The sequence below is a fragment of the Penicillium soppii genome (assembly GCF_028829465.1).
Source record: "Penicillium soppii strain IBT 18220 chromosome Unknown utg000001l, whole genome shotgun sequence".
NCBI lineage: Eukaryota > Fungi > Ascomycota > Eurotiomycetes > Eurotiales > Aspergillaceae > Penicillium > Penicillium soppii.
In genome coordinates, this window is record NW_026643231.1 from 1,675,743 (window position 1) to 1,702,436 (window position 26,694).

The window sequence follows — 26,694 nt, forward strand, 5'->3', positions numbered from 1 at the left end:
AAAGAATTATATATATAAAAGCCGGAACGGAACCCAACACTACTCCGCGCGATCAGGCTCCGCGTTTTCCTTATCGGGCGAGTACTCAAACTTCCTCTTAGACGGGACAGCAGACTCGCCCGCGCCCTGAGCGTCAACAGAAGCCAGCGCGGAAAGCGCCTCGCGATCCCCAAACGCAGCCAACCTCACGCTGTCCGTCTCCGGCGTGCGGTCAATAATCGACATAATAGACTGTTTAGTTGAGGCAGCGGGCTTGGGCGGGGTCGTCTCCGTCGGCGTCCCTTCAGCATCAGACATAAAGCGGTCCGTTGTTTCCGTTTTGACGCGGTAGTCTGTCTCGTTCTCATCGGAGTCGGAGTCCATTTCCTCGTCGTTGTCCATGGGGTTCGATCCCAATGGGCTGCCGTCTGCTGAACCGCGGTGGTTCATTGGCGGGAGGGGCGCGTTGGGGTCGTAGACGACGCCACAGACTTCCAGGGCGCGGCTTTGGCTGCCCAGCGTGCGGTCTTTGTGTTTCTTTGTCAGGTGGCACATGAAGCCGTGCAGCGTTACGAAGTCTGATTTGCCGCAGCCGTGAATTGGGCAGGTTAGGTACACTAGGCTGTTGTCTGAGGGGCGCTTCCAAAGGGCTCGGCCGGAGGGGTCGTGGGCTGCTGGTCGGCCGTGGCGCTCGCCCCAGGCCTCGACGTTTTTGATGGTGTATTTTTGTTTGCGGCGGATGGAGCCCGCGCTGTGTAGTGAGTCGTGGGAGACGATTGGGTGGGATTGAGGGGGTGGTTGGTGGTGTGGTTGGGGTTGGGCGTGCATGTGTGGTGGTGGCGGCATTGGTGTTTGGGATGTTGGTGGGTGAGGTGCTTGGCGGGGCTCGGGGGGACTTTGCTGTTTGAAGAAGGCCAGTGTTGTTGCTGCGCTGGTTTCTGATAGTCGGCGGGGTGGTGTTGGACGGAGAGGCGGCGAGTCTGATGCGGCGTTGAGCCCTAAGCCCATGGACTCTCTTTTGATTTTTTTACGTTGCCTTCGAAGATCCTGTGGAAGCTTTAGCATTTGTGCTTATTTCAAATTTTTTTTGGGCAGATATCAATCCGGCTTACCTCTTCTTCGGCCTCGGCTCGCTCTGTCATTGCTCGAAACTCCTCGTCCTCGTGCTTGCGCATTGCCAGAATGCGGCTTCGGGTTGCGTTCCGGGCCATTTCTTCATGCTCTAGATGCCGAAGCCGAGCTTCGATATGTTCCAGGCTTGCTGGGCTGTGTACTGGAGGGACTCCTTGTGGATGTTGCTCATGCATTGGTGTAAAGTGGTGACGATAGTGGTGGTTTTGCACCATGTCTGGATGTGGCATGTGAGGTGGTGGATTAGGATTCATAGCGATAGGATGATAGCGAGGAAGATGGTTGACGAGATGACCGGGTAACCCATTCCCACCCTCGCCATGGTGCACCGGTTGTGCAGTAGTCATGATAGCGGTGATATTACAAAAGAAGCTTGGAAGAAAGTAAAAGCTGAAGAAGGGAAAAAAATACGAAATAAGAAAAGAAAAAAAACAGGATGAGACAAGGATCGAAAGGGAAGACCCATATCCGATCTATGGGTCGAGGGTATGGAAAGGATTGACATTCAGACCTTAAGCTAACTGTATCGGAATTATAGTCTACGAATTTATATCTATAGGTATAGTTATAGGTAATATTGTAATATTGTATGTATTATAGATTAATATATTCTACCACCATGGATCACTACATCTATAATAATAGAAGCATCGAAACATCGAGCACTAAAACGAAAGAAAGCAAAGAAAAAATAAGAAATGACTTCCACTAGCGTGACCCTGCACCCCCGTTATCGTGAAAATTCCCGTAACGGCGTAAGGGGATCTCAGGGGAGAGATGTGATTGATCATCCTTGATGACTGGAGTACAATATTAGACTATTGATATATCTATATTGTAGATTAATGAAAGTTTCATGTATGGTTTATTATCATATTTATATAATGAATTAGATTCAACATACTATCTAGTATCACTATCGTTACTCTGTACTCAAGTTATAGTATTGACTATGACTATTATTATTGTACAATGTTTTTAATTTTCCTTAGTGGATACAACCACTCATGGAATTGGTTGAACGCTAGCATGTATTTCTTTTTTCCCTTCATTTTTTTCTCCGTTTGATTTCATTTCCTTTGGATCAAAATGGGGCTTAATCTACTGAGCCAATGATCGTCATCCCCAAAAACTATTTAAATACAAAAAAAAACAAAACAAATAAAAAAAACATTAAGTCACTTGACTTCCATCCTTCAGGGGCCCTAATAATCCCTAAACATGATGTGTCTAAAAATTTGTTCGTTTGTTCCAAGTCCTAATTCCATACCTAGAACCGTTTTCGGTAATTTCAAGGGGATGTCCCCTGTCAATAAATCTGACAATATTGTACAATATTGTACTACTACTTAGGTCCTTTTAACCTTCCCCGGAGACAGTAGGACACTTCCGATTCATATCATAGTTTGACTGGTAAAATTCAATTAAACAAATCAAAACTCAAAAACAAAACAAAAAACAAAAAATAAAATTAAGCTAAAAGGATAGTCTAAAGCCTCGAATCAGAGCCTCCCCGATTAAAATTTCCAGTTGTTTCCTACTTCCGGGTCTCACGGTCCAATTACAAGCAATAGATCTACTCAATTCTTCTAAAGTCACTGCCAAGCCGACTGCGGAGATCATTATGTAAGTGACAACTTGTTCCTGAAAAGTTCCATGGTACCGAGTGTACAAAGCACAGAAGCGGGAAGAATCCTCAAGATTTACTTATTTACTTGAATCTGGACATTTTCATTTATACACTATGTCATTCAATATTAATGTATCCAGTAGTGACTCTTAGCTATCTCCGCATATTATTGTCTGCCAATCTATTTTGATTTCTTATGTATCTACACTGCCATTCCACTCCTACATTGACAGAGTACGGAGTACAAAGTACGGTGACACTATGTTTAATGGTACATATGTATATAGGTATATGTACAAATGTACGCAGTAGTTATATTGTATTCACAATGCGCGGTCATAAGCTTATATTTCAATTATCTAATCGCCCACCGTGCTGGGATTGACAATCAAGAATCACAAAAACTAGTGCCAGAAAATGTACTCGGTAGCCAGGTTTAGTGACTTCAGGGCTGAACTTGGAATAGAACGGGCAAAAAAGGGAAAAGAGCAAGCATGACAGAGTGGAGAAATGGAAACTAATCAGACGTACTAGGGGCGCGCTAACGTAGATGGTCTCGCACAAGTGATCGACGAATGGGAACTGAGGTGGGCGTTTGAATTTTTTTGTTCGGGTTTTCCCATATTGTATACTTGTAGTCATTCGGTATGTGTTCTCTACGGAGTAGAGCAATCTTGGTGAAAGGTGCTTGTTTGGTCGCTCTTCATATTCTCTTCTGTACATTATGCGATGAATGCTACTTGTATCTATGTAGGTAATTGCAAAACAAACAAAAGTAAAATCAATAACCTTGGAATTAATACATTAGATTATTGTTCACGTCATTGCAAGACCCACCTGTGGACAGCAGCCCAACCGGTGTGTACAACGATGATTCGCTACTCGACCGAACTCTGCACGCTTCTCTCGAGTCCAGATTGCTCGGAAAGTAGGTTAACATTGTGTCTTTCTTTCCCTTCCATGATTTGTCCACAGACTCCAAGTGCAGCTTCAAGCATCAAATAGTAACACAATAGCCAACCCCAATATATACAGTACAACAATATTATATCCTTAAACAGCATATCCCTTCACTTGACCCCTAAACCCAGTCCAGTCCCTAGTGAATAACCTACACTCAGAACTGCCCTTCATGCAAAGCAAGGATAAAATATAGAGACGAGAGACGAGAGTTCAACGTGTTGACAACTACCCGTGCACCGCTGGAGCTCCCGGCCTATCATCGTTGTCGGCTGTCCAGATGCTGGTGTTGGCGTTGGCCGCAATCCCTGGTTAGTCCAATAACATGCTTGCGTGGGGATGGACTAATAATAACGGCAACGGTCTACTAATGTACTATATACATATGCACGGATACAAGACTTTGATGCATGGTCGTGCTATTGGTTTCATTTGCTATCGTTACGATGTACTCTCCATATACTGCTGTCCCTTGATCTTACTCATAGACGATATTGTAGATGAAGGGTGTAGTGGCTGCAGAGTACGAAACTGGGAAAGCATATCATATTGCACTCAGAAACAAGTTGTTGCTGATGGGCTGGCCTGGATTCGTCTGTATCAAGTAGAGTTGGATGCTGATAGGCTGGAAGTAACTTCAGATGCATCCGCGAGGCAGCGAATGTTCCAACCGCCCGTGCCACCAGGAAATACCAGGGTACTGGTCTACATGCATACTGCGCAGTGGTTTGATAATGTTCTTACAGCGAATTTAGAGTGAAAGTATTGTGAAGAGAGAGGAGAATTGTCCGATTTCTATTGTCACATGCCCCATAAAAGCCAAAGTTTACCACATCCTTTTTTGGTGGCCCCCCTTGCCGTAATGTCATTAGATACAATTGCAGACAATCCCGGGTATGACCTTGGACAGACGATGCTGGTCCAAGGCACGAGGGCATAAAAGAAGAGAATAGATCATACAGAGTGGTAGTAAAACACCGATACACCAGGAAACAAAATGGGGTAAAAAAGGGCCTTAAAAGTATGTGTACAGGATGCGAAAAAAAGGAGATGCCAAATAGGGAGATTCTAACACAAAGGGTAAAAAAAAGAAAAGAGAAATAGTAGAAAATACAGGAACCATTCATGGTTCAGGCGTGGCAGTTAGGACAGAAAAGCATTTACTGCTTGTTCTCACCCTGCTGCTCACCACCCTGCTGCTGCTGTTGCTGCTGCTCGTTGTTGGCCTTGTGCATCTTGTCGAAGAGGGTCAAGCTGGCGGTCTGGAGCTCATCGACCTTCTCCTTGAGCTCCTCAGCAGTGGTAGTGGCCTCGCCAGACTGGCTCTTGACGACGAACTCACGGAGAGTGGCGATCTTCTCCTTGATGGTCTCAGCCTCGGTCTTGTCGAGACGGTCCTCGAAGTCCTTAAGGGCCTTCTCGGTATCGTTCAGGACGCTGTCGGCGCGGTTGGCGGCCTCAATGGCAGCCTTGCGCTCCTTATCAGCCTCAGCGTACTTCTCGGAGTCCTCAACCATGGATTGAATCTCGGCATCGGAGAGACCGGAGCCGGAGGCAATGGTGATGGACTGATCCTTGTTGGTAGACTTGTCCTTGGCGTTGACGTGAACAATGGAGTCAGCGTCAATGTCGAAGGTGACCTCGATCTGGGGAACACCACGGTGGGCAGGGGGGATGCCGACGAGCTGGAAGTTGCCGAGCATCTTGTTGTCACGGACAAGCTCACGCTCACCCTGGTAGACCTTGATCTCGACAGCGGTCTGCATATCAGCAGCGGTGGAGAAAGTCTGGGACTTCTTGGTAGGGATGGTGGTGTTGCGGTTGATCAGGCGGGTGAAGACACCGCCGAGGGTCTCGATACCGAGGGAAAGAGGAGTGACATCGAGCAGGAGAACATCAGTGACCTCACCAGCAAGGACAGCACCCTGGATAGCGGCACCAATGGCGACAGCCTCATCGGGGTTGACGGACTTGGAGGGCTCACGGCCGAAGATGGACTTGACGGACTCGGTGACCTTGGGCATACGGGTCATACCACCGACAAGGATGATATCCTGGATGTCGCCGGACTGGAGGTTGGCATCCTTGAGGGCCTTGCGGACGGGCTCGGTGGTGCGGGCAATGAGGGGGTCGACGAGAGCCTCAAGCTGAGAGCGGGTCAGCTTGGTGGCAACGTGCATGGCACCCTGGGGACCAGCAGAGATGAAAGGCAAGCTGATCTCGGTCTGGAGGGAAGAGGACAGCTCAATCTTGGCCTTCTCGGCGGCCTCACGGACACGCTGAATGGCCATGCGGTCACCGGACAGATCGACACCAGACTCCTTCTTGAACTCGTTGACGATGTGACGGACGAGGTGGATATCGAAGTCCTCACCACCAAGGTGAGTGTCACCGTTGGTGGACTTGACCTCGAAGACACCCTTCTGGATCTCGAGAACGGAGATATCGAAGGTACCACCACCAAGATCGTAGACGGCGACAACACGGTCGGCCTCCTTCTCCATACCGTAGGCAAGGGCAGCAGCAGTGGGCTCGTTGACGACACGGAGGACATTCAGGCCGGCAATCTGACCAGCATCCTTAGTGGCCTGACGCTGGGAGTCGTTGAAGTAGGCAGGGACAGTAACGACGGCGTTCTTAACGGGCTTGCTGAGGTAGGCCTCGGCGGTCTCCTTCATCTTGTTGAGGACGAAGCCACCAACCTGGGAAGGAGAGTACTTCTGGCCACGGGCCTCAACCCAGGCGTCACCGTTGGTGTGCTGGACGATCTTGTAGGGAACCTCCTTAATGTCACGCTGGACCTCAGCGTCGGTGTACTTGCGACCAATCAGACGCTTGGTAGCGAAGAGAGTGTTCTCAGGGTTGACAACGGCCTGACGCTTGGCGGCAATACCGACGAGACGCTCGCCATCCTGGGCGAAGCCGACAACGGAGGGAGTAGTGCGAGCACCTGTATTCAGTTAATATGGATATTCGATGTCATCGGTTCAAGGGCAGAGGTCTCCTGGATTTTGAGCTCCGAAGCTCTGGCCACTTGTCCGATTAATTTTTTTTCTGGACACGTACCTTCGGCGTTCTCAATGATCTTAGGGGTCTTTCCCTCCATAACAGCGACAGCAGAGTTGGTGGTACCTAAAATTAAAGATGTTAGACTTTTATGCAATCGAAGGTTGATGGAAGTTGCGCTGTGAACTCACCAAGATCAATACCGATGACCTGGCCCTTGACCTTCTCCTCACCACCTTCCGTAGAGTTCCATCGGCGGAATGTGGAAGGGAGTCTGGAGGCAGGAGTGCGAGCGAACGCAGAGCGCGGGAGCTGTAAAAGATTTGAGTCAGTGTCGTGCGACGCGCGATTTTATTTTTTTTTCCCTCGGGAAAGAAAGGGAGGCTTACAGCGCGTGTGATGGTGCGAGGAAGCATTGTGAGGATATTAATTAATACAATAAAAAGAGAAAAACACTCCAACGAGTCAATCGCAGAGTGATAAGGAAAGGGCAAAAAAGGATGAAGAGATGGAGATGGAGAAAGAGGATTCCGGAATCAAGAAGAAGGGGGATAGAAATTGCACCGGCGAGCTTCGGCCCGACGGTGATTGGCCAGATCCCGTGATTCTATTCACTTCGATGGGGCGCTTCCTAGGTAACCGAGCTCACCGCCTCGGGTTCACTGCCGTCTATGCGGTCATTTGTATAGACTGGAGAGAAGATCCATGGATGTTGTCGAAAAAACCTACATTGGAGGAAAATAGACTTAAAATATAGGTCTATAACGAAAGTTACTTCATATTCATCAATATTCATCAATATTCAACTTCAATGGTATTTGACTGCTATAGCGTGGATATTAAACCCGGAGCAAGCTCGCGACCCCTTATATAAGTCCTCGGGTATACTCCCACACTTAGGTACACATGTACGCTGCATTCAAATGCATATAAATGCAATTCACATAGTAAAACTGAGCTGTTGCAATAAGCATTCCACTCCAAGGTGATACTTACGATGATGTTTACTCAGTGGATGAACCTGTCATACTTGTAACATGTCGTGTGACCGGTCGACAAACTACCCTTAGCTGACGATTTGAATAATCTGAGATATTGTTGGGAAAGAACCAGTATACCTCTATATCTAGCTGAGGAGTGGAGGTCCACGGGTTCATGTGCTTTGGGAGGTGAATGAAGACCTGGTCCAAATCATTGAGACAGTAACCTACGGTGGCAAGATGAAGATATATTTATTGCACATAAGAATATCATCCGATAGCACGTTAGGTAGTAGATGACTCAAACTAGAATCACACAAACAGACATATCAAAAATGCGCATACGAAAAAAGACAGAGAGCAATAGAAACCACTAAGATAAAACTACTATCAAAACATTTACTCTATAGATTAACACCGATTCCGGAGATCAACCGCATTCGTTGGAACTGACCCCGGCTTTTTTTTAAGTCTTACGTCATCCGTTTTCAAAGTGATGCGTTTCAACTTTCAACAGAGCACATACTTCTGTTCTGTAAAAGAACTTAGTCCAAAAAGAAAAGTTGCGTTGCCTGCGACTTACTGCCCATAATCAATCAAAGACTTGGGGGGGACGTTGGGTTTCTCTTCTTCGAAACTTCCCCGCTCGAACAATGTCACCTCTGGCTTAGCTCCTCCCATCATGACCTCGGACTCGACTTTGCTGTAAGTCGTTTACATCCTGTTATCAGAACAGTCATTAAACATTATCTTAGACATCGCCCAACCGAGGCTCTCATCCTTCCGACCAAACGACGCTTCTTCCCGTTTAAGATCCCCAATTTGTTCGTTGATTCCTCTTATCTTCCGTGCGAAAACCTAATAAGAGCTATTTTTTTAGTCACACCCAGCTTCGTAACTACATCAGTACCGCTGATCCCGATCGCATCTATGTCGTCGTCGAGAGGATCGTATACGCTATAACCATATCGGCGCAAAGGCGAGCGAGTGTAGCTGTCATTCCATTTGAGCCGCGCTGTTTGGCCGCCGGACATGGGTGGATCGCTGTGGGTGGCCCTGAGAATGGGGAATGCGCATTCATTCGGATCGGCGACCGGGGTATGCAAGCACATGGTGATGCGCCTTCATTCCAGACAGCGGCTGTGGACAGTGCGCTACCACTCGATCTCGATCCACCATCAGGAGTGACATCACCCGATTCAAATGGTCACTCTATACCAGCACGTTATCGCACCAGCAGACTACTACCCGAAGTCGAGCTTCACAAATTCGGTGGGAGCATTGTCAATTCAGTGACGATTCATCGGTTATATGGTGGCGGGGATGGCTTGGCCGATGAAGATATTGCGGTCCTGAGGTTGGTATTGGCTGCAAAATCTATAACCGGCAATGCTGACTTCCGCGAATAGTAACAACGACCGAACAGTCACAGTATACTCACTAACCCGCGCGAAAGTTCTCAAGATTCTTCATCACTCGACATGCATGAACTATGCGACGATTTCCCCAGACGCCAAACTGCTCACCGCAGTCGGAGATGAGAACAATGCTTACTTCTATGAAATCGCCCGCGACCTGGAATCAGCTGGAACGACTGAATCTGGAGAGAAGCTCACGGGATGGGAATGGGAGCTCGTTGATCAAGTGGCGATGGACATTGGCCCGCGGGTGGAGGATGCGTGCTGCTTCACCGTCGCCTTCTCGCCATCCAGTCGACTATGCGCCATAGGTTCTCAGTCTGGAATGATCACGATCATCAATGTTGAGTCGGTATATCGGAGCTATGGCGACAAAGACAACTCCCCGATTCTTTGTCAATTTCCGGCTTCAAGGTCGTGTGCCGAGGGTGGAGCTGTGCGATGTATGGCATTTTCGCCTGAGCCATGGGATCTTCTGGTATGGCTAGAGGGTCATGGAAGAGCTGGGATTGCCGATGTTCGCCAAAACTTTCTGCGTAGACAGATCATTCAGCTCGATGCCGGCGATCCGAAAATGGAGGAGGTGTTCACAGACTTTGTGACAGAAAGCTTTGAACGCCAACGCGTGGATGCAGATTTCTTAGAGGGTACATCACGAGCAAGGCTTGACAGCAGTGATTCTCCGACAGAGCCTAATGAAGAGGACACAGAACGCTCTTCACTGCGAGAGTCTTTGATTCAAGATCTTAGCGAGAGAGAAAGGTTGATCATGGAATTTCTGAATACGGCACGCTGGACGTCGCGGCTGGAAGAAGGACTAACAGAGCGACCAGATCGTCCAGCTAGGGCAAATGTTCACCCTCAGCCAGTCACCAGACCGCGAAATCATGGTTCCACAGATGGTGCCACTCGCAACCACCGTCCCACTCCACCCCTGCATTACTACAATTCTTCTGATGTTTCTCGGGATAGCCATTCGGGCCGTGCTGTATCCAATCCAAGACGCCAGAGCTCGGTTGTGTTATCACAAGGGAACCGCCCCTCAGAAGGCACATCTTCTCACCATGATGACCCGTCAAACATCACTCTCAGTTACTCAACTTCACCCCCCGAGCTCCCATCTCTAACATCAGAACTCTTCTCTCGGGCCGGTGCAGACCCCGAAACGTCCAGCGACGCCCGACACGCAACCGACCCAAACAACACAAGTCTTGGCGTCAATGGCTCGAACCGTCGTTCACAGCGAGCAGCAGAGCTCGCTCGTCGCGTTGAACGACTGTCTTCGGGAGCAGAAAGATCATACGACCCCTCCCGCCTCACCACATACGAAATCCGCGCCAATGCTGCCGCTGAGCGGCTCCGACGTCAGCGTCAGATTGCCAATGAGGTACACAGCCGCTCCTTTGAGAGGGAACAACGACATCGCCAACAACTGCTTGGTTTCGAGCAGACACATTCCCCCCGTTGGATCAGGAATATAATAAATGACCTGCCTGATCGAAGTTTAATGCACGGTCCCGGTGCCGAGGAACCGGACTCCACTGCTGGTGTGGGCTGGGGCGCCGACGGACGTACATTGTGAGTATTGTGCAGCGAATATTGCATTGCCACCCTATCTAACAACCAACCACAGGTATATCGCTACACTGGAGGGAATCTTCGAGTTCCAACTCAACATCCATGACCGAAAAACCTTTCCCATTTTCTCGTGCCGTTAAACTTTGCGCCTGGCGTTATGTGGCTTTCAGGCTTGGTCTGCAATTCATGAATCCCTTTTCTCTCTTTCTCTCTCTTTTCTGATAATCCAGGTTTCAAATCTTCAGCTCCAATCGCTTCTTGAATCAACCCCAACAGACTCATTTCCAAATAGGATGGTCTACTGAACAAAACATAGTATCTCCTTAAACTATTTTTAAAAATTTTGTCGTGCTAACCACTGCAAGTATTGGTTTGGGGTCGTCACTGCGTTGCATAGTTGTCTGGCGCAAGAGGCGCGCATCATCCTATTTCTCTCATTTGTTGTTATTCTACATCCACTTTTCTTCTTGTATGACTGTTCGAGGTACAAAAAGTCTGGTCACATATTCTATCTCTCTAATATGAAATTTTTTCTATTCTGTCACACAACTAATCTAGGTTCCGTTTGGCAAGTCTGGATGACAGGTATCAATATATAAAGGAACACCTTTCTTCCTCTAGTTGGATATGTCTCATTTCGACCGAGTAATGCATCTCCTAGTCAAGAGATATGCGTCGTAGTACATACAGTTCGCCCAAATTGGAAATCGTGAGGCGGTATCAAAGGCGGTAAAAAGTATTGGCTATTCGACGTCATGAAAACTGCTACGTTAGACCGCCATTATTGTTTCGTAGTTGCGAGTATCTGGGTCGTTTTGACCTTTTCTTTTGATTTAATTGTTTTTCCCTCAAAGTCCATCAACTTCGGTTTGTGAATCATCTTGAGACTATTTGCTCTCAATCCACTTGCCAATTGCTAGTGGTTATCGTGATTGGATTAACTTCGAGATCAGTGTGGGGGCGGCCATTACCGAGTTAAACATTGCTTCAATTTCAGGTTGGCTCGCAAGCTCTCACCTTGCCACCAGAATGTCGCCATCACTCGACGATTCGATGGCAAATCTCAGCCTAGATTCCCACAACATCGATCCTGCGGTCTTTGCAGCCCGCCTGGAAGCCGAAGAGAATGGTTTGATCAAGGATATTCAACCGCGTAAAAGAGCTCGCCAGAACGCGGAGGACCTGCTATCTGAGCTAGAGAACAACTTCCTTGAGCCCTCAGACCAATTCAGCACCAGGTGGCTGAATGCATTGCAAAAGTCAGTATCCTGATTCCGTTAGCGGGGTAGCTTCTAACAGCTTTTGCAGACGATGGGATGTTTCGACGGACCACACAGACCTCTTCGAACTCGCCCCGACCCAAACTCGAACCGTCACTCGATTCACACGAGAAGGATTAGAAGGTCGGGTTACCGGTTACCATGAAGTCACGGTTCCCGCTGCAAGCGCAAACGCTAAGAATTCCACCTCACTTCTCCGCCGACCTGCTGGTCGTGCCGACTTTGTCAGAGGAGCTGCAGGATTCTTCCCTTTTGCGCCTGGAGGCTTAGAGGCTGTTGAGGCATTGGCAGCCTTGGAAGCCGAGGAACAGTCCACAGAACAGTCGCGCAATGGCAAGAAATCGGGACTTGATCGCGTCATCAATTTTGGCACTGAAGGCGGCCTTCTAACAACACCCCCTGGCTTCGATCGCGGCTTGAATTTCGACGAGGTCAAGTCTAAGGATGTCGAGGGTGACCAAGAAGTTGAAGAAGCCCTCCAAGAGGAGAGCGACTTGAAAGTAGATCAATCAGAGGGCACACCAGATACCGAGTCAGCAGCGAAGGTGGACGCTGAAGCTGATGCCAGTGATGACGACGGGGAAGAAGACATTGACGCCTTGCTCCCCGTTGAATTTCCTGCGTTGGAACCTCGCAATCAGTTGCTTGCAGGTGTCCAGAAGCACAAGGGCAGAGAATGGGCCCACGTTGTCGATGTCAATAAAGATATTCCGAACTTCCATGAGCTGGTTCCAGACATGGCCCGTGAATGGCCCTTCGAGCTCGACACCTTCCAGAAAGAGGCCGTGTACCATCTCGAGAATGGCGACTCGGTGTTTGTTGCCGCTCATACTTCGGCAGGCAAAACAGTCGTTGCCGAGTATGCTATCGCTCTGGCTGCTAAGCATATGACAAAGGCGATTTACACATCTCCTATCAAAGCGCTGAGCAACCAGAAATACCGTGATTTCAGGACTGAATTTGATGATGTTGGTATTCTGACTGGTGATGTTCAAATCAACCCGGAAGCCAGCTGTCTCATCATGACCACTGAAATTCTGCGAAGTATGCTGTACCGCGGTGCAGATCTCATTCGCGACGTTGAGTTCGTTATTTTTGACGAGGTACATTACGTGAACGACCTCGAAAGAGGAGTCGTGTGGGAAGAAGTCATCATTATGCTTCCCGAGCATGTCACTTTGATTCTTCTCTCAGCCACTGTCCCTAACACTCAAGAGTTCGCATCCTGGGTGGGTCGCACGAAAAAGAAGGACATTTATGTTATTTCGACTCACAAGCGGCCTGTCCCGCTAGAGCATTATCTTTGGGCTGGAAAGAGCAAGCACAAGATTGTTGATTCGAACAAACGATTCCTTGAAAGTGGTTGGAAGGAAGCAAACGATATTTTGTCTGGTAAAGATAAAGCCATCGCCAAGAAGGAGGCCGAGGCACAGGCACAGTCTGCGCAGGCCAAATCCTCAAATGCTCAAGGGAACCAGGGTCGGGGCCGAGGTGGGGGCCGCGGTGGCCCACAGCGTGGAGGAGCTCCTCAGCGAGGCCGCGGCGGGGGTGCCGGTCCCAATCGGGGACAACACTCCAACCGGGGAACAGGTAACATTGCCCGCACAGGTCGCGGAGGCGGTAGGACGAGTGCTGCGCAAGACAGAAACACCTGGGTGCACCTTGTGTCGCATCTTCGCAAAGAAGACTTGCTGCCGGGATGTGTTTTCGTTTTCTCTAAAAAGCGATGTGAAGAGAATGCCGATTCATTGTCAAACCAGGACTTCAATAATGCTACTGAGAAAAGTTTGACTCACATGTTCATCGAGAAGTCACTTACTCGCCTCAAGCCTGAGGACCGCACGCTTCCACAAATTCTCCGCCTTCGCGAGCTGCTCAGTAGGGGTATTGCTGTGCACCATGGTGGTCTACTCCCCATCATGAAGGAAGTCGTGGAGATTCTATTTGCCAGATCACTGGTCAAAGTTTTGTTCGCCACGGAAACGTTTGCGATGGGTCTGAACCTTCCCACCCGAACAGTCGTATTCTCTGGGTTCCGCAAGCATGATGGAAAAGGTTTCCGTGATCTTCTGCCCGGTGAATACACGCAAATGGCTGGACGTGCAGGTCGTAGAGGTCTCGACACAGTGGGATACGTGATCGTCAGCAATGGCGGGAAAGACGAGGCCCCAGCTGCTGGTTCGTTGAAGCAGATGATTCTCGGCGACCCAACAAAGCTGAGGTCTCAGTTCCGACTCACCTATAATATGATATTGAACCTGCTGCGTGTGGAAGCCTTGAAGATTGAAGAGATGATCAAGCGGAGTTTCAGTGAGAATGCCACCCAGGCCCTCTTGCCAGAACACGAGAAACAAGTCCAGGTATCTGAAGCCAGTCTTGCTAAAATCAAACGTGAGCCATGTACGACTTGCGACGTGGATTTGTTAGCTTGTCATGACGCTGCGATGGAGTACCGGAAGCTCACAACTGAGTTCCATACTGAGCTTCTTTCATCGCCTATTGGCAAGCGCCTCTTCACAACGAAGAGGCTGGTTGTGTTCCGAAAGGTAAGTTCGCGATTTGATGTGATAACACGTGTGGGGCCGAATGTTGACATGAAGTGTGATAGGACGGACTCCGTACCGCTGGTATTCTTGTTCGTGATGGAATCGCCGGAGGCATGGGAGGAATCGCACCTTGCATCCACGTACTTGAGATCGGAACCATGAGTCTCAAGCGTCACCCCACCGATATTCTTCCCTTCTTGCCTCATATGCGGCCTTTGTTCCAACCACTTCCTCATAACACCGCCGATATGACTCTCCGCTCATCCAGAATTCCATTGACGGACTTGGAGTGCGTAACGAACACCATGGTCAAATTCTCAGGACCCATCTGGTACCTGAACGTCAAGAAAGGTAAGAACAATTTTGTGTTCTCCTATGTATGCATGGAACAAGTCTAACTTTATATAAAGAATCTATCAAATGGGCAGAGATAGAATTGACTAAATACACCAAGTCTTGGGTTGACCCTGCCTGGGACGAGGTGGACTGGCAGCGTCTTAAAGAGCTGCAAGTCCGTGAAATTATGCAAAAGCGACAGGTCCAGGCGGACATTGTTCAGTCATCTCACTGTCTGCAATGTCCTGACTTTGTGAAACACGTGAGTAGTCAGTGTCTGTCTTGACCCAAATAAATGCTAACGTCTAATAGTTTGAGATGCAACACGACGAATGGCAAGTCAAGGAAAACATCACCCAACTGAAACAATTGATGTCCGACCAAAACCTTCAACTCCTTCCGGACTATGAACAGCGCATTCAGGTGTTGAGAGAGCTTGGCTTCATCGACGATCAATCCCGCGTTCAATTGAAGGGCAAGGTGGCATGCGAGATCCACTCCGCCGACGAGCTAGTTCTGACTGAATTGGTTCTTGAGAACGTCCTTGCTGAGTACGAACCGGAGGAGATTGTTGCACTGCTGTCCGCATTTGTCTTCCAAGAGAAGACAGACAGCGTTCCCACGCTCACCCCTCGTTTAGAAAAGGGAACCAAGGAGATTATCGCCATCGCCGAAAAGGTGAATGATTTCCAGATCCAGCATCAGGTTATCCAGTCTAGTGAAGATTCCAACGACTTCGCTAGTAAGCCACGCTTTGGTCTCGCCGAGGTTGTCTATGAGTGGGCCAAGGGCATGTCTTTCAACCGCATTACAGATCTTACAGACGTTATGGAGGGTACCATTGTCCGAGTTATTACCCGACTCGACGAGACTTGTCGTGAAGTTAAGAATGCGGCCAAATTGGTCGGTGACCCAACACTTCACCTCAAGATGCAACAGGCTCAAGACTTGATCAAGCGCGACGTCATTTTCGCCGCCTCTCTTTACATGTGAACGTGTCTCTTTCGAGTACATATATGTACCTTGTAGGTATGGTTCAAATACCTCTGGTGCTATTGGGCCGTGAACCTCTCCACACATTGAACATTAAACAAATTTTATGTAGAGTAAGATGAATAAATGAATATGAACATGAATATGCCAATTGTTTCTATTCTCTAAACAAACATGCAAATGTTCATATTTCCATATACTTAATGTATCAAAATCAGTAAACAAGAGTCCAAATGTATAGTAAAAATCGTTGTGCGGAACTTTGATTAGCTGAGACCGCCCAGAGGGGAAAATCGAAAAAAAGATAATTCTTCCGCCCCTCTTCAACTTCTCCCCTATACAAGATCCACAAGATCTCTCTAGGACATTCTCGTCCTTCCATTGACTAGTTCTCTCAGGCCTTCATCCTTCGCCGGTTCGCGTTTTCCCCGGGGGTTTCTTTATTTGGAGATTTCTTGTCTATTGTGGTGCTGGGGGATTGTTGCGCGATGGATGTCACTGCCCTCCGAGACCGCATTCAGTCTACTCTAGACGCGAATGCGGATATTCGCCGGCAAGCAGAGGTTGATTTGAAATACGTACGTGCTAGGTCGACTGGCGGAGTTCAGAACCTTAGGCTAACACGTGGTTGCCCACATCTAGGCCGAGACTCAGCCTGGTTTTGTCAATGCACTTTTGGATATTCTACAGGGCGAGCAGAACAATGCTGTCCAGCTCTCTGGTATGCTTGACAGGGTCCATGTTTGCCCACCGAGGGACTTGCCTTTGATTGACCCCGCTTTTTCTCTACAGCTGGTGTATACCTGAAGAACCGCATTACTCGTGGATGGGCCCCCGTTGAAGATAACCCGCAACGCTCGCCAATTCCCGAAGATGAGAAGCCCTCTTTCAGGGAGAGACTCATTCCTGCACTGGCCTCGACCCCGCCAAATGTCCGCAACCAGCTGGTTCCCCTCCTTCAGAAGATTCTGCAAAATGATTTCCCAGAGCAGTGGCCTGGATTCTTGGATCTGACTCTGCAGCTTCTCGGTACCAATGATGCGAGCACGGTTTATGCGGGTCTGCAGTGCCTTTTGGCTATCTGTCGGGTTTATAGGTTCAAGGCCGGTGAAAAGAGAGAGGAGTTTGATAAGATTGTGGAGCACTCGTTTCCCCAGCTGCTCAGTATCGGATCGAAGCTCGTCGATGAGGAAAGTCTGGAGGCTGCGGAGATGCTCCGCATTGTGGTGAAGGCTTTCAAGCATGCAATCTACGTTGGTTATCCTAATCCTAAAGTGTGGGCTAGCAGGCCGTGAGTACTGACCGCATCGCAATATATAGTTCGAGCTTTCTCCAGCTCTCCAGACCCACCAGGCCACCGTGGATTGGTGCACACTATTCTTGCGTATTGTCGCGAAGACGCCCCCCGCGAACGCGATGGGAGATTCGAAGGAGGAGAGAGAAATGAACCACTGGTGGAAGTGCAAGAAGTGGTCATATGCCAACCTGAACCGACTATTTATCAGATACGGCAACCCCACCACGATCACGAAATCCTCTACCCCCGACTACACACCCTATGCAAAGACCTTCATTTCCACATTTGCTCCTGAAATTCTCAAGGGATACCTGACTGAGATCGACAAGTGGGTTTCTAAGACACAATGGCTCAGCAACTCCGCGCTTTCATATACCCTGGTCTTCATGGAGGAGTGCGTCAAGCCTAAGGCCATGTGGGATCACCTGAAGGCGCACATGGATAACTTGATCGCTCACTTCGTCTTCCCTATATTATGTCAATCTGATGAGGACATCGAACTCTTCGAAGAAGATCCTTCTGAATATCTCCACCGCAAGCTGAACTTCTACGAGGAAGTGTCGGCTCCTGATGTTGCGGCAACAAACTTCTTGGTCTCCCTCACCAAGAACCGCAAGAAGCAGACCTTCTCAATTCTCACCTTCGTGAACAGCGTCGTGAGCAAGTACGAGGCCGCGCCAGAAGACCAGAAGCAACCCCGGGAGAAGGAGGGTGCTTTGAGAATGATTGGCTCGCTCGCTTCAGTGATCCTGGGTAAGAAGAGCCCTATCGCCGACCAGGTCGAGTACTTCTTCGTCCGCCACGTCTTCCCCGAGTTCCGCAGTCCTCACGGCTTCCTCCGTGCTCGTGCCTGTGATACCCTAGAGAAATTCGAGCAGCTCGACTTCAAGGACCCCAACAACCTCATGGTAATTTACCGCAACATCCTGGAATCCATGACCGACTCCGAGCTTCCCGTGCGCGTTGAGGCCGCTCTTGCTCTGCAGCCTCTCATTCGCCACGATGTCATCCGCACATCGATGCAGCAAAACATCCCCCAAATTATGCAGCAGCTCCTTAAGTTGGCCAACGAGGTCGACGTGGATGCTCTGGCCAACGTCATGGAGGACTTCGTTGAGGTTTTCTCTGCCGAGCTTACTCCCTTCGCTGTGGCCCTGAGCGAGCAGCTTCGTGATACTTATATGCGTATTGTCGGTGAGCTTTTGGAGCGCAACGCCGCCAAGGGTGGTGAGGAGGACGCCTACGGCGATTTCTTGGATGACAAGAGCATCACTGCCTTGGGTGTGTTGCAGACTATTGGCACTCTCATCCTCACTCTCGAGAGCACCCCTGACGTTCTCCTGCACCTTGAGACCATTCTGATGCCCGTCATCAGCATCACCCTGGAGAACAAGCTCTACGATCTCTACAACGAGGTTTTCGAGATTATCGACAGCTGCACCTTCGCCTCCAAGACCATCTCCCCATCTATGTGGCAAGCCTTTGAGCTCATCCACAAGACCTTCAAGGCTGGCGCCGAGCTGTACCTCGAGGACATGCTCCCCGCCCTTGACAACTATATCGCTTATGGCTCCGACATGTTGGTCCAGAACCCAGCTTACCTTAACGCTATGGTCGGTATGGTGCAGGACATCTTCGCTGACGAGAAGGTTGGTGGCGTTGACCGCATCTGCGGCTGCAAACTTGCCGAAACCCTGATGCTCAACCTCCGGGGTTCCGTCGACCAATATATCCCCATGTTTATTGAGATGGCCATGCGGGTCATCGACGCCGGTGAGGCACGAACGAAGTCTTACCGCATTCACCTGATGGAGATGGTCATCAACGCCATCTACTACAATGCCGCCCTCAGTCTCCAGGTCATGGAGGCCAAGGGTTGGACCAACAAGTTCTTCAGCACTTGGTTCGCTAACATCGACAACTTCCGACGTGTGCACGATAAGAAGCTGTCGATTGCGGCAATCAGCGCTCTTCTTACTCTGAAGGCTGGGGATGTTCCCGTCAGCGTCCAGCAGGGTTGGCCGAGACTGTTGCAGGGTGTAACAAGGTTGTTCCAAACCCTGCCTGCTGCTCTCAAGCGTATGTTTCTTCCATTTGTTTCATAATACTCCCAGGCTAACAAATTCTCTAGAACGCGAGGATGCTACTAAGGAATCCGACTTCACCCTCGACGACGAGGACGATGAGGATGATGAGGACAACGACTGGGATGGAGATGTGGAGTGGGATGAGAACGAAGTTGAGGCAGCCCTTGACGACGATGTCGCTGACGAGAGTGCCGCCTACCTCGACTTCCTCAACCAAGAGGCGCAAAAGTTCGGCTCATTCGCCGATGATGATGATGACGATATGGATGAGGAGAGCCTCCTGGAGACCCCCCTTGACAAAATAGAGCCCTACGGCATGTTCAAGCATGTCCTGCTGAGTATGTGACCTCCACAACTAATCCCCTTTAAAGAACTGCCCACTAACATCCATCTTAGGCCTTCAACAAGAGCAGCCCCAGCTCTACGAGAGCTTGACCAAGGTCCTCGGCCCCGAAGAGCAGCAGGTCATCCAAGGTGTCTTCCACGAGGCTGACGCCAAGGCCATGGCTGCCGCCGCCAACGCAGAAGCCGCCGCCGCAGCGGGCATGCAGGCTAACGGCAACTAAGGGACAACTGAGATGGAATGAAACAAAAGATTTCTGGAAAAGTCTCAACGTCGCGTTTCTGTTCATTTGCCTTTTTCCTCACGAGACCATATGCCCTTTTCATGTCTTTCCCTCTTCCTTAGATCATGCCCCCTTTGCTTTTCGTATTTTATCTCATTTTCTTTGCCTGTCATCCCCCGCTGATGTACTCTAAAAGTCCTTTCCCTTGGACATTCTTTCTCGAGGCTTCTCCCCCTCCCCCTTCTTATAATCTTCGATGCACAGATTCCCCAGAAGACATCCTCATGACATAGTACATCCATGCTACAAATGTTGGACCAGGCTCACTCACACTGTAGCGTAACTACTCTCCAAGGTCTATTATCTTTTATTGTATGCACTGTGCACTATTGTGGATTCGAGCAGTACATATCAAAAGAACTACATTTGTAAATTGTATGCAGAGATAATATCCAATGACGTCATACATCCCAACGCCTCGAAACAGAAAGCAAACATAGAAACAAGGTTGATCTGCATACCTGCATACATTAATAAATTCACATTGTAGACCGCTGGGATATTTTACTTGTCAATGCCCAGATATGATATAGATCCACAGAATTTCATGGAGACACATTGCCCCCACGTCATGATGATGAACCATGACCGGTTTAAGCGGGTAACGTCAGTTGAGATTCGGAAATAAAAGAGTACCGAAGCTCTCAATTCTATATTTTATCTAACACACATACTCTCCATTGTACATCAATATTCAGCTCCAACATACCAACCAACTGGAAGGTTCGTTCCAAAACACCCCTTCCATCTATACTTCATACATCACAAACAATAAACTCACACTTCCCAGCACACCACACCACCACACAAACCAATCCAACCCAACCAAAATGTCCGCCCCCAACCCCGGCCGCCAATCCCCAGAGCCAGAGACCCAATCCGGCGCCCAGCAGCAAGACACACCCGGCACAGGCAGAACCTCTGTCGGCACGCACCCTTCGCCCGGGCACTCAGCTCACGAATCGGAGAAGACCAAGAGCACTCTCGAGAGTAACCCCGCACACCGGCTTGCGGAGATCGAGGCGGAGAAGTATGGGAATGAGAAGAACAAGCATGATTGATTTGTATACTAGATTTTGATTTTGAATACTGTTCGACTTCGGTAATGATATCATGAATGTTTATGATTTTGACTACATTTGTTAAAGGTTTCGATTGGAACAACGTAAGATACTTGAAGGATGTTAATTTTTACGATTGGAAGAGAATTAGGAAGTTGCCCCAGAGAACGTTGAAGATTACCGTAAAGATGATAAATAGAAGATTTAAAGCATGGAGAGCATACCTGCCGTAGAATGTGACATGTCGCCAAACTTTCTAGAAATACAGTAGAGGTGCAAGATTATGGAACTGTTTCATATTTCCCAGTTACATCCATGGATGTCTCATTACAGTACCAATTCAAACGACAGGGAAAACAAAAGATTCAAAAGTAATCACAGGCAGACAAAACATCAACTATGGACACTTCATGGCTTCATGAGTACTAAAAGTAACGACAGAACACGCCCAGCGCGATTCAATCAAATATCAAACCATCCTAACTAAGCCTTAGGGTTGGCCGGTTCGGCAGCAGCTTCAGCAGGGGCAGTCGCAGACTCCGCAGTAGTGGGGTGCTTCTGCTTCAGATCCGCCAAACGCCTAGCCTCATTATGAATATCACGAATCTGCTTATCAGTCTGGGTATAGAATTCGACAAGCTTCTGACCAGAAGGATGCTCGAGCGCCTTCTCAAAGTACGAGCTCAGTCCCTTCCACCCGCTCACTGCCTTGTTGGTGATCTGGTAGTTTGAGTCGAGGTCCTTAGCGCGCTCAGTCGCATTGAGCTTCTTGTCGAAGGTGTTCAGCGCGGATGTGAAACGGTTCGAGAAGCCGTGCTTCTGGTCCAGTTCGATCGCCTTGGTGATGGCGTTGTCGCTGACGACGTAGCCGTGGGCCAGGTATTCGGCGAAGATGCGCGAGCGCGGCTTGTCTTCTTGGTCGATGTCGTGCTCATCTTCTTTGGCTTCGACTTCGGCGGCGGAGGGGCCAGCCAGATCGTCGATTGTCGAGGCTGCTTCGACGTGGACGGCAGAGGTGCCGAGTTGGGTCTGGTCGAGGAGGAGGGCGGTTTTGGCCGCGCTGCGTGGTTGTTAGATTGGTTGGGATTGGGGGGTTGATGGTAAGGTGCGGGGTAGTAGCTTACGCTTCCTTTTCAAAGGTTACGGTTGCAGACTTGGGGGCGTCGGCTTCGCTGGAGACTGGGGTGATGGAGAGGGTGACGATCTTGCCGCTGGATGGGGAGGTTAGCTTGCGTCGTTTGGGATCTGCGATGTGCATATGTACCAGAAGCTGAAGAAGTCGCGGACCTCCTTCTCGGAGGTTGCAGGCGAGATGCCGGAAACGTGGACGGTAGAGTGAGACATGGTGTAATGTGGTTGTTAAGAGTTTACAAAGAGCAATGAAAGGGGAATGGATGGAGTAAAGGAAAGCAAGAGATCATGACGAAGCGCCTATTTATCTGACGATATCGACTGCGCCACAAGTGACGTATAGCGGGGCTCTACGCCTCAAAATAGATTTCTTGTTTCTTTTTTTATTTTCACCTTCTATTCATTCTATTCTGTTCGCCGTTCGCTAACAGAGCTGCCTGGAAAAGGAATATCCAAATAGAATAGCTTAATGTGTTTGCCTGCAAACGTAAAGAAAAAATTGTTGGACAATGCAGTGGCAATGCAAAAGAATGGATATCAGGCATCGATGATCCCATCCGGGGTTTCTCTCGAAGCCTGCTCTTTTTGCTTTTTCAGAGTCTGCTCCAGTTCCCAAACACGCTTCCTCAGCTGCTCGTTCTCCCGCTTGGTATGCTCAAGCTCTGACCTGTGCTGCACAGCTTCCTCGAACCGCGACCACGAAGCGCCAGGCGAATACCCCACGTGGGTCTGCGACGGCGAGTTGCGGTGTGGGTAAACGCTGCTGTTGCTATGGGAGAAAGTCGATAATGACCCGGTAGAGGGTCGGCGGGATGTGAGGGATGGCTCACGGCTGCGGACGGTGCGGTGGTCAGCTCGAGATGGATGGCTTGTTTCTCGTGACGGCGCGATGCCATTTATGCTTCCTGTCTGTTGCTGAGTTGAAGCGTGGGAGCTGAGGCTTGAGTTTGAGCGATTCCGGCGGGCTGATTGGGAGCGGGTTGAGCTGCTGAAGGTCGGGGATGCTCGGGCTTCTGATTCATTGACGTTGGAGGTGGAGGATGCTGTTGATGCTACCGATGCGGTTTGTTGGCGGAGGATGGAAAGCTCTCGGGTCAACCGATTCACCTATAGATGGTTGCGTTAATCTCTGGCAGTATAGCTCAGGGGGTAGTCATCTTACCATCGCTTCCTGCTCTTTCTCAAGCACTAAATGGAGGTCCGAAGGCGTCAGCGGCTGAGGGTGACGCAATGGGCCTTGCTCTGTTAGTCGGGCTCAACGAGGTGACGCCTGTCACTATAGACTTACCCTGGGCGGTGCTTGTGATACCATAATCTCCCGTTCCTAGCGGTGGACTTCCTGGGAGTATTGAAGTGTGGGGGCCTTGTCCTGGCTGGCGGGGTGTCGGCGACTGTGATGCCATGGCTGGCAAGACTGTTGTTGCGGCGCGAGGTCGTGACATATTCGAGGAACTTAAAGTAGGAGCAGCCCCTGGGGTTGAAAGGTACAAGGTACTTGAAGTTTGGGTTTAAACTGCGGGAATACTGAACTATAACCGTTTAAAGCTGTAAACAATGCCGGGGAAATAAACGTCAGATATCAAAACACCCCTTGATAGGAATTCCAGGAGAAAACTTGAAACACACCAGTTATGGAGGGGTTGAGTAACTCCTTTAAAGAGGGAAGTTCAAGAAATATCCCGAGGTAACGGGATAAAATATCTCTTTGGGCTCTTCTGCGAGTTGGTTTCTTTGATTGGGCCGTGGGCATAGTCTGACCAGGTGTATGTATCTATGTACTCAGGTACTCAGGTCCTTTGTATTCTTCCTGTACATATGTACATTGTAAGTGTATAGCCTGAGTATTTATATCACAGGTTCTGATATATTGTGTCATTGGCATTCCAATCGAACTGAGATTAAATGGAAAAACGAACATATGCCTCCAACACCTTTTAGGCACAATATTGTAGGATCTCAACATTATTGATTAATATCTGTCGATCTACTGCTTGTATACAATGCAGGGCTCAGGCCCCTTCCAGGTATATTGGATGTCTCAATCGGAGCTATCGACATATGTAGTGAATTGGGCAGAAGACAAGGTTGCCTTACCATTAACATAAGCCTGTGAAACACCATAACATCATAACATCATAACCCTCCAGGGCTGGAGAAGCTATCGAGAATCAAAACAGTAAGCTCCCCCTTAGGCTGTCGATCAGGTTACATAATCATAAAAGAGCACCGTGAAACTTCGACGCAATTGTGGTGATTACAGGACCTATCAGGGTCTTGGCTTGTCTTTGAATAATCCCCATCACCATTGTGTTCAATGAAACCATGGCCCGAGCCAATCCCTCTCATGACGTTACCCACATTCCACCCGTCGTGAAACAGCTAGCTCCTTACGTCAAGTCCCGCCAGGAAGCTCTCCAGATCCGCCAGGCATTGACCTCTTATCTACGCTCCTTTATCGTATTCAAAGACCAGCCAATTGATCCTACTCAATCCCACCTCACCCTGTGCGCGCCCACCGATGCCGTCGCGGACGTCAACCGCATCCCTGCCGATCTCCCTGGGCTGCGAAAGGATTACCTGAAGGCACTGGCTGCCAACGTCGCCGCTCGCAAAGAGTTCGCCTCCGCCTCTGAGAATGTCGCGTCTCTGAGGCGCCAAAGAACCCCCCCGAACCGCCCCAATGACGATCTGCAAGAACCCAGCGCTGAACTTCGTGATTACCTTGCCCTCTTGCGTGATCGCCGTCGACATGCAAAGCTCCAGGTGTTTCAGCAGTACCTTGAAGAAATCAAATCGCGAGATACGGGTGACCTGGGGGATATTGGAATCGAGGGGGAGCAAACAGTGTTACCAGAGGCGGATGCAGAGGGGCAGAACGGCACCGGGACAGAATTGGATGAACTTGTTCATAGTCTTGAGAGAGCGGTGGTTCGCGCCAAAACTCAATTGGATCGTCAAAAGCAGCTGTTTGAAAAGACCAAAGCGCAGCACGACTCTCGGCCCGAGAGCCAGACCCAAGTTTCACCGGACGCCAAAGCTCAAGCTCTACAAAGGACCCGGGACGAGCTGGTCCAGTGGGTGGAGGAACGACTAGTTGGCCAAGGAGATCCGGACGAAAGTCTCCTCCATGAGCTTCCACCCGAGGAAATCGAAGCAGCCCAGCAAGAGCTAGAAGACCGCAAGGCCCAGATTGCAGGTCAGTATACAGCATATCTACAAGCTCGGCGCGAGCTCCTCGACGCCGCCTCAAGAGCCTGCCAACCCGTCAACGTGGCCCCCAAACCCTCCTCTCGACCAGCCAGCAAGCCCGACCTCGTTCCCGCAGAAGTCCCCTCGCTCGCCCCAATCGACGTCTTGTCCTACGCGAACGAAAACCTACTCCCGCTATCCAAGAGCCAGAAGTCCCTCTCTCTCCAAAAATCATATCTATCGGGCCTCCTCTCCAAAGAAAAATCCACAACGCTCCGCGCTCTCAATCGCCTGAGCGATGAGTCCCATCTTCTGCCCGAGTACCCCATCCAAGCACCGCGCGCTAAGCACCCCCGAGCCCAGCCTCAGCCCGAGCAGAATGACGAGGTCGTCGGTCTTGCTGAAGCATGGGCATTCGCTTCTGCTGCCGCTGATGCCAATGGACGAGAATATGTGCAGCAGAAACTTGCGCTGGGCACGGAGGTTACCCGGGATGCGCGGCAGACTCTAGTTGATGTTTATGGGACTCTTAATCAGGAGCTTGATGAAGCCATAGACGGGCAGAGTCGGGATGCGCCTATCTCCACACGAGGGTTGAGGGGTGGGTCTCGAGTTGAGAAGCGGTTAAGGGGTCCTTGGGCGAGGTTGGATGGGGAGATTGGTTTAGAGTAGGGATAATTACATATGTATGGTGTAGCTTGGTTTAAAAAGCTTGGTTTAATGTATATTCTGAATTATTTCGGTCAATATCCATGATGGTTGGTATGTTTATACAAAGTTAGGTTTTTCTCCGATTCTCGGCAGACGTACTACATCATAGAAGATGGAGTACCATTGTACAATGTTGTAGATCAACGTGCATCAAACTCAATTCCCTACCTTGTGCGTTGTGCAGTTCTTCAATTTTTAGAAGATGGTCTGTTCGCTAGTGGTTAAAAGCTTGTTAAATTAAATCGATCTACGTCAATTGATTTACTCCGTGGTTTTGGTATGTCTACCTACCTACGTAACATTTTTAGGGTGTCGTACTTCCCAGGTGTGACCAAATATATAGTTGCAATATTTTTCATATTTGCTTTTTCATCTCATCATTTTTTCTCTTTAGCGTATATCGCTAAAACACCTATGCCTTAGACCATGGCACTAGTACACCATCACCAACTACAAATGTATATGTGTAATTGCAGGGCACTTGTAATTCGAAGTTGATAGATAAGGGAGATCCACAACACTATACCTTGGAGTCCGGCATCGGCGTGCAGATCGCGCACAACAGACCTGCAGGCTAGAACTGGCGTTGGGTTTGCCTAGAGACCCTAGAACTTGACATTTTGATCAACAACATGGTTATAGGAGCATACGACTATAAAGTATAACTATCCCTACAGAGCGAGGATAACTACTTAAGTAATATATAATTAATATAATAAAGTGATCAAGAGTATAGTCTCCCCGTACCCACTTCT

The 26,694-nt window shown here is 49.2% G+C and overlaps 9 protein-coding genes across 9 annotated transcripts; 5 read left to right on the plus strand and 4 right to left on the minus strand.

Moving 5' to 3' along the window:
* Nucleotides 1-39: 39 nt before the first annotated feature.
* N7529_000647 (uncharacterized protein) lies at nt 40-1,457 on the minus strand (the record flags this gene model as incomplete). Its single annotated transcript, XM_057236178.1, has 2 exons — nt 40-1,026; nt 1,092-1,457. 2 exons carry the CDS (start codon nt 1,455-1,457, stop codon nt 40-42), a joined length of 1,353 nt encoding a protein of 450 aa, XP_057102981.1.
* Nucleotides 1,458-4,860: 3,403 nt separating this feature from the next.
* On the minus strand, nt 4,861-7,122 carry N7529_000648 (Hsp70 family protein; the record flags this gene model as incomplete). The annotated part of the gene is made up of 4 exons (XM_057236179.1): nt 4,861-6,650; nt 6,767-6,832; nt 6,898-7,018; nt 7,096-7,122. The coding sequence occupies 4 exons, from the start codon at nt 7,120-7,122 to the stop codon at nt 4,861-4,863; spliced, it is 2,004 nt and encodes a 667-aa protein (XP_057102982.1).
* Nucleotides 7,123-8,368: 1,246 nt separating this feature from the next.
* N7529_000649 (uncharacterized protein) lies at nt 8,369-10,822 on the plus strand (the record flags this gene model as incomplete). Its single annotated transcript, XM_057236180.1, has 5 exons — nt 8,369-8,391; nt 8,442-8,510; nt 8,567-9,043; nt 9,096-10,682; nt 10,738-10,822. 5 exons carry the CDS (start codon nt 8,369-8,371, stop codon nt 10,820-10,822), a joined length of 2,241 nt encoding a protein of 746 aa, XP_057102983.1.
* Nucleotides 10,823-11,711: 889 nt separating this feature from the next.
* On the plus strand, nt 11,712-15,837 carry N7529_000650 (SKI complex RNA helicase subunit SKI2; the record flags this gene model as incomplete). The annotated part of the gene is made up of 5 exons (XM_057236181.1): nt 11,712-11,941; nt 11,991-14,508; nt 14,571-14,859; nt 14,919-15,106; nt 15,157-15,837. The coding sequence occupies 5 exons, from the start codon at nt 11,712-11,714 to the stop codon at nt 15,835-15,837; spliced, it is 3,906 nt and encodes a 1,301-aa protein (XP_057102984.1).
* Nucleotides 15,838-16,325: 488 nt separating this feature from the next.
* Nucleotides 16,326-19,787, plus strand: N7529_000651 (putative nonsense-mediated mRNA decay protein (Nmd5); the record flags this gene model as incomplete). The annotated part of the gene is made up of 6 exons (XM_057236182.1): nt 16,326-16,415; nt 16,480-16,558; nt 16,630-17,090; nt 17,158-19,213; nt 19,266-19,559; nt 19,618-19,787. 6 exons carry the CDS (start codon nt 16,326-16,328, stop codon nt 19,785-19,787), a joined length of 3,150 nt encoding a protein of 1,049 aa, XP_057102985.1.
* Nucleotides 19,788-20,677: 890 nt separating this feature from the next.
* On the plus strand, nt 20,678-20,908 carry N7529_000652 (uncharacterized protein; the record flags this gene model as incomplete). The annotated part of the gene is made up of 1 exon (XM_057236183.1): nt 20,678-20,908. The coding sequence occupies one exon, from the start codon at nt 20,678-20,680 to the stop codon at nt 20,906-20,908; it is 231 nt and encodes a 76-aa protein (XP_057102986.1).
* Nucleotides 20,909-21,391: 483 nt separating this feature from the next.
* Nucleotides 21,392-22,252, minus strand: vip1 (putative actin cytoskeleton protein (VIP1); the record flags this gene model as incomplete). Its single annotated transcript, XM_057236184.1, has 3 exons — nt 21,392-21,968; nt 22,033-22,119; nt 22,173-22,252. 3 exons carry the CDS (start codon nt 22,250-22,252, stop codon nt 21,392-21,394), a joined length of 744 nt encoding a protein of 247 aa, XP_057102987.1.
* A 324-nt stretch (nt 22,253-22,576) lies between these two features.
* N7529_000654 (uncharacterized protein) lies at nt 22,577-23,508 on the minus strand (the record flags this gene model as incomplete). The annotated part of the gene is made up of 3 exons (XM_057236185.1): nt 22,577-23,146; nt 23,202-23,275; nt 23,328-23,508. Coding segments are annotated over 3 exons (825 nt in total), but the record flags the coding sequence as incomplete, so codon positions are not given.
* An 853-nt stretch (nt 23,509-24,361) lies between these two features.
* Nucleotides 24,362-25,900, plus strand: N7529_000655 (uncharacterized protein; the record flags this gene model as incomplete). Its single annotated transcript, XM_057236186.1, has 1 exon — nt 24,362-25,900. One exon carries the CDS (start codon nt 24,362-24,364, stop codon nt 25,898-25,900), a length of 1,539 nt encoding a protein of 512 aa, XP_057102989.1.
* Between the last annotated feature and the right edge of the window lie 794 nt (nt 25,901-26,694).